At 34.7% G+C, this 13,096-nt stretch overlaps 1 protein-coding gene and 1 long non-coding RNA gene across 30 annotated transcripts in view; one reads left to right on the forward strand and one right to left on the reverse strand.

Moving 5' to 3' along the window:
- Nucleotides 1-13,096, reverse strand: part of LOC122637828 (MAP7 domain-containing protein 2-like) — a 95,173-nt gene that overhangs the window by 6,216 nt on the left and 75,861 nt on the right. For 25 of the 29 annotated variants that reach the window (XM_043830262.1, XM_043830272.1, XM_043830268.1 and 22 more), the window contains 10 exons: nucleotides 12,073-12,419; nucleotides 8,646-8,828; nucleotides 6,539-6,976; nucleotides 3,570-3,749; nucleotides 2,361-2,668; nucleotides 1,879-2,164; nucleotides 1,640-1,761; nucleotides 1,187-1,428; nucleotides 771-894; nucleotides 274-605 (listed from right to left, as the gene is read on the reverse strand). In XM_043830262.1, coding sequence (XP_043686197.1) covers nucleotides 274-605; nucleotides 771-894; nucleotides 1,187-1,428; nucleotides 1,640-1,761; nucleotides 1,879-2,164; nucleotides 2,361-2,668; nucleotides 3,570-3,749; nucleotides 6,539-6,976; nucleotides 8,646-8,828; nucleotides 12,073-12,419 — 2,562 coding nt within the window. The remainder of the gene's footprint in view (nucleotides 1-273; nucleotides 606-770; nucleotides 895-1,186; nucleotides 1,429-1,639; nucleotides 1,762-1,878; nucleotides 2,165-2,360; nucleotides 2,669-3,569; nucleotides 3,750-6,538; nucleotides 6,977-8,645; nucleotides 8,829-12,072; nucleotides 12,420-13,096) is intronic. The other 4 variants (XM_043830252.1, XM_043830249.1, XM_043830251.1 and 1 more) reach the window with 4 other exon arrangements.
- Nucleotides 7,672-8,541, forward strand: LOC122637836. Its single transcript, XR_006329304.1, has 2 exons — nucleotides 7,672-8,156; nucleotides 8,368-8,541. It is a non-coding gene; the product is annotated as an uncharacterized LOC122637836 (long non-coding RNA).

Below are 13,096 nucleotides of genomic sequence, written 5' to 3' on the forward strand. Positions count from 1 at the left end.
AAGCATTCGTGATCATCGTCGCTGGTAAAACTCATTCATATTTTTTTTCGTGTTAATTAATTATAGCGATATTTAACGGTACATAATATATATATATATATACATATACATATATATAAATATATATATATATACATATATATATTTTTATTGTTGTTGTTGTTGTTGTAAGTTGTAGTTGTTTCTGTAGTAGTTGGTAGTAATAGTTGTTGTTGTAGTTGTTGTGTAGGTATAATAAATTCCACATGTTCTATTTGTAATTTGTATACTTACACGGTGGCATTATCCAGTGTGATCGATTGACTGTTGATATCGTTCCCGTGATTCGTGTGATGACCATTTAATCCTCCCTCGACGTTACCCTGATTATTATCCAATACTATTTTATTTTCATTAATGCCGTTACTGTGCGTGCCATTATGCACGATAGCTGGCGCGGTAACGTTTTCTACGTGATGAGCTCGCTGCTCGCTGCTTAAAAATTGCTGAGTAGCTTCAGATATTAAACTCGCTGTCATAACGTCTTCGTTTTTACTACCGGGAGCTGATTTATTTTCATCGCTAGGACTGTCTTCTTTTAATTTATCACCGTCTCCGCCCTCCCCCTATTATTGAAAGATGTACCGCGATCAATTTCTCTCTTGCTAGATTGTAAGATCGTAATAAAATATTGTCGTTAAAAAAAAAAAAAAAAGAAAAAAAAAGAAAAGAAAGAAAGAAAAAAAAAACAGGACAAAAGATATAAAAAGTTCATTGGTTGTGTCTTTTACCTTCGTCGGTGTATTGGACTGATTTTTTCCACGTGTTCGAAGCATAATCGCCTCGACGCGTTTACGTCGAGCAAGTCTCTCTTCCTCTTCCTTTTTCAAACGTTCGGCCATTTCTATTCGTTGTCTGAAAGCAAAACGTAACGTTAATTTACTTAAATCGATGGGAATCGATTTTAAAGTTGATCGCGATTAATTTAGAAACTTTCTTTCGAAACATATAATATTCGCGATAAAGTCTTATTGAAAATTAAATCGATTTTAATAAATTGATATAATTGAAAAATTTAGTTCGAATTGAGATTAGATGAAGAACCTGATCAGCTTATTCGTCTTTAGAACACGATTTTCATTTTTCTACTTTAACGTTTCAAAAAAAATTAATTTATTCGATATTAATATTCCATCGAATTTTGAACCTTTCTACTTCTTCTCTCGCTTTCTTCTCAGCCTCTTCCTTCTCTTGCTTCTGACGAGCCTCTTCCTCTCGTCTTCTTCGATCTTCCTCCTCCCGACGTTTTGCTTCTTCGATCGCTAATTTTAATCTTTGTTCTTCAGCCTGTCGTGCTTCGTTCGCCAGACGTAAAGTTTCCTCTTCCAAGCGTCGTTGCTCCTCCTCTTCGGCACGTAATTTTTCAGCTTCCAAACGAGCTTCCTCTTCCTAAAATCGACAAAGAAAAAAAAATATCAAAAATTCAAAAAAAAAGAAAAAAAATATTCAAAAAAAAAAAAAAAGAGAGAGAGAAGAAAAATAATTGTCACTAATCAAGGGGACACGGTCAAGGACGCGTTGTTTATAGACGTTTTACAAGATATTAATGTTATAGATTTTACAAGATACAAAAAAAAAACTTTTACAAGATATCACGTACCAATCGTAAACGCTCAAGCTCCGCTTCCCTTTCCGCTTGTTCTCGAGCTAATCTTCTGCGTTCCGCCAAGGCAGCTTTGGCTTCCTCTTCCGTCGTGATTCTAATTTTTGCGATCATCGAAGCTAAAACGAGATATAGATAGATAGAGCAAGCACGAAAATTTGATTAATCTCTTCTAATCGATAACGTACATTAACGTACGAGTTTTAACGATCGGAAACGGAAACGTTTAAACCTACCAGACATGTCGATCTGTTCCTCGTTATCGACTTCGCTTTCACCTTCCTGTTCCATCGTCAATTTCTTTTCTATCTTCTCTACTTTATTATTATCATCTTTTTTCAACGTGGATTCTTGAGAGGACAACGTTTCTTGCATGAAATTGCTATCATCCTTGGCTTGTTTGATAGCGGCTACTGGTACCGGTTGTTCGACTATCGGACCTTCATTCTTAACTTCATTTTTAATTTCGTTTTTAATCTCGTTTTTGTCTTCGTTATCAACTAATTCTGTCTCTACTACGTCCTGAAATAAAAACACAAAGTATAAGCTTAACATATAAAATAAATAAATAAATAAATAAATAAATAAATAAAATTAAATAAAATATAAGATTAATATATGTAACAAGAGAGAGACGACACGCACAGTAAGAATTCGTCGTAGGAATTTTTAAAAAGTTCGACCTTGAGAGATCCGTAAAAAATTTTGTCTTTTTTACCTGTGCTTTCTCTGAACCATGATCCTTCTTTTCCTCGTTCCTTTCTTCCGATTTACCATTTTTAATGTCATTTTCATGTCCAATTATTTCAGTGGCTTCGCGAATGAGCGGCGAATGCTCGACACCTGGACTCTGCAAAGGCGTCGCCTTTGGTGTTATCCGTGGCGATGCCTTTGCATTCTTTACTAATTTTTCCGTCGGTTTCTTTATCTCGCTTGCTTTAGGCGTAGAAGGTTTCTTTGGAGTACTATGGACCTTTGGCAGTGGTGGCTTTGAATCCTTTGTTAATTTTGCGTCACCTGAGAGATCTAAGAAGAGAATTGCGATATTAATATTTTATTTTATTTTTTATTTTTTATTTTTTTTTTTTTAAGAACACCAAAAAGAAAGAGAGAGTATCGTACAGGGAACATAGTATTTACATGTGCAATCTGAAAAAAAATTTTTTTAAACAAATACGAAGCGAATTTGAACGAAAAGTACATATAAAAAAATAATAAAATGTAAGAAAAAGCAAATAAAAAAAGAGGGAGAGGAAGGGAGAGAGAGAGAGAGAGAGAGAGAGAGAAAGAGAGAAAGAAGGAGAGAGAGAGAGAGAGAAAGATGAAAAGAACAAGGGAAAAAAGACTTAAAAGATAAAACAAGAAAGAAAGAAAAAAAATTTCGAACGAAACGCTTGACGTGTCATCAGAGTGCGATCGGCGATGTACATACATACGCACGTACTTGAATTCAATGATTCCCTATTTATTCAGACTATCGAACTTTCAGTTTCTGTGTGTGTATGCGTGTATATGTGAATAAGAATGTTCGCTAAAAGAGCTTTTCATTCTCTGTGTCGTCTCGCTCGCATAGAAATTCTATAAGTAAAAAGTGTTTCCAATTTCCTCCCAAAAAAAAGAGAGAGAACAGAAAAAAAGAGGGAGAGAGAGAGAGAGAGAGAGAGAGAAAGAAAAACAGGGGAAAAAAAAGGAAGAAAAAAGCTTCCTATATCTCTTTTGATACTCCTTTTTTTCTTCTTTTTTTATTTCGAAAGTAAATTCCGATTTTCTACTTTCGACGATGTTTTCTCCGCCACCTTTTTCTTTCATTTTATTTTACTTTTATTTTTATTTGTACTTTCTCGTTCGAAGAGACATTCGTTTATTTGGTTAAGGGCGAGCGAGAAGACTCGGTTAAAGAAAAAATAAGTTAAAAATTTGTGCTCACTGTGTCGCTCTGTGACCGAAACGCCGGTACCGGCGATAGAAGCAGGTCGCGGTCGACGCGGAGCAGCCGTACGAGGACGCAGATTGACGTTACTGCTACCCACGCTGCTGGCACTTTGCTGGCTCATGGAGCTGTGCGGTCGTGATGGGCTGTTCGGTGTCACCTCCCCGCTGCGGATACCTACGCGTACCCACCCAACATCAACATCTCTGACTAACGTATCATTACGCGATAAAGATCTTCGATTTGTGTATAGTGAGGATCAGAAAAGTGATCGTATTTTCTTCTATTATTATCGTTTCTGTTGTTGTTACATAATAACAGTTTGTTATAATAATAATAATTATTTATAATAATAATAGTAATATTATTATTATTATTATTATTATTATTATTATTATTATTATTATTATATAAAATATATATTTTGAATCAAACAAATTGTTAAACGAAATTAGAGAGATAAAATATTTAATGATAATCTTTAAAAAGAACACATCAAGAATATTTTACTTTAACGCTATGTGAATTATTTCGACGAATGATTAAAAGAAGAATTTATTTATAAGACAATTTTGTTTTATCACCAAATTTATGTTTTGTATCATAATTCGTTTTATCGCGAAAATCGATTGGATGGATTTAACATTCATTCAGATTGCATTTAACTTGCAAAGTTTTTACGAGTTTTGAAAGAGTTAGAAAGATCTTTCGAACGTACGATCGGCCAAGACTGTAAATTTGTTTATTTAACAAATAAGTAAATTGTTTCTTTGTGAAAATCAAATGATCACTTTTCTTTGTAAAATCAGATATATACATTTATCATCTCACAAATCAGTACTTTATTCGAGTTTTTATCCTTGCGGTTTTTAACTTTCTATCTCCAAAAAAAAAAAAAAAGTAAGAAAAAAAAACAGGCCACCATCGATCTTTTTAAATATTTGCTTTTCAATCTATCAAAAAATTTTCTTGCTAGAAATATCGTGAGAAGACAAATTCTTTTTTTTTTTTAAGGATACTATGGCCTGGTTTGTAGAGTATGACGTGGTTTAAACCACAAACGATCGTTTAATAAAAGTGAGTTAAACGATCTGAAAAGTTTCCTTTTTTTTTTTCTTTTACAAACGAGACGATCGCTTTTATTTTTATTTCATTATCCTTTTCTTTTTTTCTTGTACACTCTTCACATTGTATACGTCGACTATCGCTTTTTTTTTTCATAAGCACGAGGAATAAAGATTGAAAATAAGAAACGTAAGGAGAAAATTTTTAAGTGCCAAGCCCCGTCACCAAAATCTAAGCAGATGTGTGCTTAGGAGAAGAATAAAAAAAAAAATTCAATCGAACTGACAAAGAAATATATTCGAAAATTATTCGTGTTACTTACAAACTTTTGTATCGTTGTTATTTATCGTTCCTCGATTTTATGTCTGTTTAATTTGAATCGATTATTAGCAAAATAAGCTCTAATATTCGATTACATTATTTTCTTACGATTTATCGCAAAAATCAAGTGAACGTATAATGATATAAGGGAAACGAATTAAAAAAAAAAAAAAATGAATTAGAAAAATTAAAAAGCAAATAACGTAAAAGATAATCAAATAAAAAGAATAACGTCGGATATTGCACACTAAATACAAATAAATATATATATATACATATATAAATACATACATACATACATACATACATACATATATACATATATATATATATATATATACACATGTATAAGTTAGCGTTAAACTTTCTAAGAAATGACGTACGTGTCAAGGCCAATAGATATAAAACGAAGAATGTTTAATATAAATTTATGTTAGTGTCACTTTCAATCATTTTAAATCTATCAGAAATGTTTAGACTCGACAATAGTATGAATTGGTGCGATACGCTAGAATTCTTCTCCTAACGATTACAAATTTGATATACTTTATTGTCGTCACCTAAGGAATGCAATAATGTGGTCGATGACACGACGTCATGACATATCATGCCATTTGAAAGGGAGTAAACATTTGAAATAAAGGATTTGGCCACGAAGTGGAGGTGTCAGCACTTACCCCAGAACCGTATCAAGAGTTGATCGATTATTTTCTAACACACACATACATACATATATATGTGTGCGCGTGTATGTGTGTGTGTGTGTATATATATATATATATGTATATATTACCTCGCAGAGTAAAACATTCTGAGATAGAAATAGATAGAAAGAAGAGACAGAGCTTAGATAGATTTAGTATTTGAAATATAAAAGATGTTTTTAGCTTACCAAATGTGAATTAGAGCGTACCTTCACCACGTTGATATTGAAAAAGCTGACGAGAGAACTTTGGTGTCTTGATAGGAGCGCTATGTCAATCAATATTCGAACAAATGTTGCAAGCATCGTGTTATTGCGTGCTTCTCTTTTTTTTTTTTACATTAACTAGATACATTTAATCAATGACAAAAAAAGAAGGGAAATTTACGTAGCAATGAAATAAAGACGTCTATTAGAGCGTGTCAAAGTTAAGATCATTAGATAAATAGATAGACAGAGATAGATAGACAGAGAAAGAGAGTGAAAGAGAAAGAAAGAGAGAGAGAGCAAGAAATAGCATAATAGAGGAGAATGCAGGGCAATCGTTCGATCATTGTTTATTGATTTACAACGGCTCCATGTTTCGTACATGCAAGCGCGCACTCAACTCCCGATCATGAAATTTTCTATAAGAGGAAAAAGGAAGAAAGAAATAAAAGAGAGAGAGAGAGAGAGAGAGAAAGAGAGAAATAAAATAAAACGAGAAAAAGAAAAGGAAGAAAAAGAAGCAATAAAATATATCATAAAGAGAGAGATAGAGAGATAGAGAGAAAGAAATATCTTCTCGCTTAAAAAATGTCGTCGATCGAATTGTAAATATCAAATAATTGTAAATCGAGATAGAATTCGGGAGTTGAGCGCACGAGGACGTGATTACCTTGCTGCTGTTGATTGTGAAGCTCACGAGCCTTTCGACGCAATCTTTCAGCCCTGGTAGGTCTCGGCATCGGAACTGCACCCGGCAATGTACCCATGCTACGAGAATTATCCGAGCGCTTAAGGCTCTTGCTTCCTGAGGCAGCAGCCAAGTGCGACATGCTGCGACTCATGCTAGAACCACTGAGAGGCTGACTTTGCTGTTCCGTCAATGTACTAAGCTCTGTCGGACGTTTCCTAGGCTGAGATAGCTGGTCCAGTCTCGACATCGAGTAAGTCCTACCTGGGGAACGTGCGAAGGCCTTGGCCGAGGAGCTACGTCCGGACGTCGGTGGTCCATCACGGGGTGATGGTATCGTCGGCATCAGGTCTGTACGTCTCCTATTCACTCGAAGATAGACCGAACTGGGTGTTCCTGGTGTTCCGTCGCTATCCTCACCTAAAAACACGGTACAACTAATTTCATTTGAAATTAACATATCAAATCAAATCCGGCAATCGTCGCATCGCCGTACGATATAAAATAAAATTCTCAGAAAAAGAAAGAGAGAAAGAGAGAGAGAGAGGGGGGGGGGAGAAAGAGAGAGAGAGAGAGAGAGAGAGAGAGAGAGAGAAAGAGAATTATCGATTGACGATTCTCTTTCTTCAAGGTTTGTTGTAACGACGACAACATGCCCTTGGACACGATGGTATACCAACTTATTTTTTAAATTCCTTCCTTTCCTTTTCCTTTTTTTTTCGTTCCGTTGTTCGTGCGATACACGAAGGTAATATACAAAAAATATATATATATGTATATGTATATAAAGAAAAATTAACAGAAGAAAATTATACAGAAACACAACACAGTGCTCTTTGCACTCACACAGAAATACAATTTCTTATCATGCCACGATTCTTCGGCCTTTTTCTCTCTCCAACGCTCGCGCGATATCCTCCTTGCGACAGGCAATATAAGCGACTACTACGTGTTGTGTTCACACACGTACGAAAGAAAGTCTCCGTCGTCGTCGTCGTCGTCGTCGTCGTCGTCGTCATCGTCGTCGTTGTAGTCGTCGCCACATAGTCTCATCGTATCGTAGTCGTCGTCGTAGTCGTTGGCTAGTGCGCGGTGTATACATCCCACACATTAATCGATACTTCGCTAGCGCGACTCTCCGTCCAAGCGATTTTATTATTCTAACGTCAGCCGTTGTCCGTGGTGCAATCGAAAGCCATGCGTGCAAGGCAAAGAGAGGAAAGCAGCAAGCAATACCAAAGCGAGCGAGCGATCAATCCCACCGACGACGGAATTTGCTATACCAAGCGTGGTTAGCAACATGGAGACGATTTCTAAACGAATATATTTAATCTAACTACTTTGCTCATAGTGACAAATCAAAAGTTTCCTAAAAATATAAAGAGAAGAAAAACAAATATATATGTATTGCGATCGTTGTTGTCGTTGTTGTTGTCGCTGTTGATGTGATTTAATGTGCGAATGAAAAAATGAAGGGAGGAACTGATGATTCAAAGATTAATACGATACGCTACTCCTAATACATTTTCTTCGGACTTTTATATTTTCTACTCGACACCTATATCTACATCTTCTTCATCGAACAGTATCACTATCGTTTGTGAGTATTCGATGGTTTTTTTTTCTCTTTTTGTATATGTGTACGTACACAGATGTAAAATTCTATGATAGTACATTGATTGAAAAGAGTGTGCATTCCTTGTATAAATAATAGAAAGAAATAAATAAATAAAACGCAATAGTGTTATACATTGATTGTGTGCATACATGTGTGTCTGTGTGTGCGTGTATGTATGCATGTATGTTTGCAGGTAATAATAAAACGAACATGCTGGAGTGTACGTACATATTTGTACGAACAATAACTGCGGGAGACAATCGAACGAGCCAGTGTTAATAAGTGAGCAGACAATGATCGACAAATCAATTAGAGACACAACAGAAAGAGATAGAAATAAAGATAGATAGATAGATAGATAGATAGATAGATAGATAGATAGATAGATAGAAAAAGATAGAGAGATAGAGAGCGTGAAAGAAAGAGAAAGAGCGTATTCCCGTGTCGCAGACTTCCGGCTTCGGGACTCACCACTGACAGCCCGCTGAATCATTGGACGCCTAGTATCGTTATCAGACTTATCATCGATGGCAAAGATGTCTGTAGTAGGAGGCAGAGAGAGGCTGGCTCTCTTATGTTTGCCAGGGGTTAAGGGAGGATCGGGGCTAGAATTCCAATTGAACACCTCGTACATGGACGAGGACATTCTCATATCTGCAAACAAACCATCCAACTCTGGAACATTAGCTATACTTCGAACGACTCTCGCAAAGAATGGTAATAGTAGTAGTAGTAATAGTAGTAGTAGTAGTAGTAAGTAGTAGTAGTAGTAGTAATAGCAGCAGCAGTAGTAGTAGTAGTAGTAGTAGTAGTAGTAGTAGTAGTAGTAGTAGTAGTAGTTGTAGAGTAGGAGTAATAGTAATAGTGTAATAGTAATAGCAATATAGCAATAGTTGTGGTAGTAGCGAGAAAAGTAAAATATTTACTTATAGTGACATTTGTTGACAACATAATAGCTTCGATTAGATACAGTGCGATTTGAATATTATAGATATATCTATCTATATATTAAATTTTCTATATAAAAGCAACGTATTACATTTAATACATCGGTGTCAGATCGTAAGAACCATCACCAATAAAGACGATAAGTGTATAGATACCGCAGTTAGCAAAGGAGATAGATTGCTAAAGCTTCTGCTATCGTAAATTATACTCTTTCTGTCCGTTAAAGTCTCGTCGACGGTTATCCGTTAACATAAATCTCTTTAAAATGCTACAACGTCCCTCGCTGCGAAAACGTTTACGGAACAATTACAAAGTCAGACCCGTCCCGCGTTACGACGCTTATATACGTCTAAACTAAACTTCGAGCTAGGAATCTCTTAGCTTAGGCGTGTAGAACAAACAAATTTTGTGGAAACTAAACGTTATAAAGTGATTATAATAACTAACTGAGTCAAATTATAAGCAATTTTAACTCGTTGAATGAGAAATAAATAATATGTTTATTATTATTTGTTTATGTTGATTCGTTTGTTTTTTACGAATATCATCTTCTTCTCGCCAGTTTATTCATTCATTTTATATATATATATTTTTTTTTTTTATTGAAATAATATAATGCGAAACAACGTAAAGAAGAATTTAGCTGACGTAACGAATATAATACGGCAGAGTTGTGTTAAAGAAAAAAATGCAATTGCACTGCTGCTCGCAGGTGCATCCGTGCATTTGCAGGGAAAATAAAGATCGTAACAAGTTAGTTTTCTCTTGGTAAACCGTGCACCATACTTTTTTTTTCTTCCTTCCTTCCTTCCTTCCTTCCTTCCTTCCTTCCTTCTTTCCACTTTTGCTTAGAAAAGTGTTATAGTCTGGCCCAGTTATTTGAATCGCCCAGCGCTTTTTTATAGCGAAAAAAATCTCAAGATATCTACTTTAAATTCATAGCTACGATTTTTTCACTATATCCGTGATTATCTATTAAACGTAAAAAGACTAATTACGAGTATACGTGTATATAAAACGTAAAAATGAATATCGTAAAAACGTCTACAGTTATATACGTATGTTTGTATGTATATATGTATGTATCTATACATATTACATGTATTATATGTATATCGTGAATTCGTGTAAGTAGAATAGCGAAATATCTAATAACGAATTTTTCTTCATGCTTCATCCTATTATTTTCTAATCTTTGACCCCGTCGTTCGATGAATACGATACTTGTACGAAGGAAAGGAACGCGAATGGTATCTTTGAAACAACGCGGAACTAATCGTTCTTTTATCGAGGGTTCACGCGAACGAGCACGGTATTCATCGTACGAGAGGTAACTTCTCTATGGATTACCTCTTGTACTATATATATATATATATATGTATATGTATACATTTACATGAAACTAACGTGATCGTGAGAAACTATCTTTGAAACTTTCAACTAAAATCTAATCGATAAATGTAACCTTCTTTATATTTTCTTTCCTCTTCTAACTTCTCAATTACGATTACGAACATAGCAGAATAGAAAAGAAACGATTTTTAAAAAATTAAGAAATCATGTTACACATGTATATTCTTTCTAATCCGCTAATACAATGACAGTATACGTATATCTATAAAATAAAAATGATATAAAAGAGAAAGGAGGGGAATAAGAAAAAAAGGAAAAGAATATTGTAATCTAAGCGTTCATTGCGATTTAAAAGCGATCGAAAAGATGATCGAATTCGTCCTACGGATTCTTACATTTATGATTGATAGTGATATCGTTCGAATTAATCGTATCGATTAAAGTATCAAACTTCTTCTAATGATATCTGTAATATTTGGAAAATCGAAAATATGACAAGAGAAATGAATCGTGATACATGATATATGACAACATTCGAGTCGTTATTATAATTTGGTGTCTTATAAAATTGTTGGTGCGTGTAAGTACATGCGTAACGCGATGCAGGATCGTATGTGGAATTTCTAATAGAAATAAAAGAAACGATAGAAAGTTCTACAAAGCGAACGACGACGAGTAATTGAAGCAACGACAAACTAAGCGACATTGTGGTTCTTCGAGATACAGCGACTAATAAAAAGATTGAAAATTTTCAATTAAACGTACAAATGCACGTAAAAAAAAAGATAATTGATAATTTTATATAAATATATATATATATATATATATATATATATAAACAAAAAGTCGCTGTATCTATCAGATTAAAGACGATTCGAGTAACACTTGTCTAGAACTAGAGCACAGAGAGACAACATTCTTGCAATCAAACATTAAATAGCTCGTATATGTGTGTATATATGTAAATTATTATTTCACTATCAAAACTAAATGCTTCGATCCGAGAGAAAGATATCTTTTCTATCGTCACACTTGTATTTCGCGAACGCGTCGTCAACGATTCGGGTACAACGAACTACTAATCAAATCACTTTGACTTTCTATCTTTCTAAATAATATCACAAACGATCTACGTAGTACGCTTTTACTCGCTTTCTCGTACATACGATATAAACAAACAGACAAAAAAAAAAGCGATAAGAGATCACGCGTCGTATACACTGAGATTACTCATCGAAGATAATACACCATGAAAGAATATCCTTGAAATCGTATTACGAGGTTTTTGAAGGACAATGATTTCTTTCGAACAATAATAAATCGATATTACGAAATAACGTTTGACCATTCGTATATCTTGATCGTAGGATGATATTAAGGACGATTTGTAGATTGTCGAACAGAATATCGTTTGTTCTCGTAATAATATTTCCTTCTTCTTTTTTTTTTCTTTTTTCGTAGACAACGTAGAAAATCGTATACAAAGATAATTCGATAATTATATAATATATGTGAAAATATACATATATACATATATATATATATATGTATGTATGTATAAAATAATTAATTGCGTGCGTGAAAAAGAATGACTTACCTTCGCCGGGCTTTCTGTCGAGTCCACCGGCGGAAGTAGCTCTTTTCTTGCTGCCATCGAGTTCTCTTTCGGAGGATCTCCTGGTCAAAGGCTGAGCCGCTGAAAACATCATGACGTTGGTCGTCGAAGTGGCTCTGCGTGTACCCCAGAAGGTCGAACCACCGGTATCAGCTGGCTCCAACATTCGTGGTGTCGAACTGCCGAACGCAAAAACGATGTGCGATCTCTCATTCTTCTTTTTTGCCTCGATGCGTGCCTCCCTCTCCTGATTCTTTCGGAGGATAGCCTCCCGCCTTTCTCGCTCTGCCTCGCATATCAATCGTTTCCTTTCTTCTACCTGGTTCCGTCTAAAATTATGTTCGTTGAGAAGAACAATAAGAAGAGAAAAGAAACAAAATAAAATGTAAGACAATGAATGTATTAATAATAAACGTGCTTTCTGTGTAATAGTTTTTGTAACATTTATAACTCGTTATCTATAGAATAATCTTATATTTTTATCACGTTTGTTCTTATGCATTTTGTATATTTTTTTTTTTCTTTTTCATTTAATATATCATTATAATAAAGTTTTCTCTTGTAAAATAAATGAAACGATCAAGATAGACATCGTTTGTTAATTATCGTACAATAATCATCGCGACCATTCTTTTTCTTGTTTTTAGTCTATAAGATCGTCTTTTTCTTCTCCTTCGGCTTCTTTTCTCTCCTTTCGGTATATTTATATTCTCTGATACGTGTATATTTCAAATTTTATATAAGCACGACGGAGTTAGCGGTAATTTACTAGGCTTCTCCACGACGGTAAAACAGTTTAGAATGATGTCACGCTAACGAGGTCAAACTTATAACCACGTTGATCTTATAATCTCATAATGCATCGTTAAAACACGCTGAGCTATACTGATTTTGCACGGGTCTAACTAAGGTGACATTATTATTTATGCGATATTCGCGGCGTGCGCGCAATTTTCTAATTTACATCACGAGAACCTATCGATACGTCGATACACTTCGATCGCAT

The sequence above is a fragment of the Vespula pensylvanica genome, chromosome 2 (assembly GCF_014466175.1).
Source record: "Vespula pensylvanica isolate Volc-1 chromosome 2, ASM1446617v1, whole genome shotgun sequence".
Classification (NCBI taxonomy): Eukaryota; Metazoa; Arthropoda; class Insecta; order Hymenoptera; family Vespidae; genus Vespula; species Vespula pensylvanica.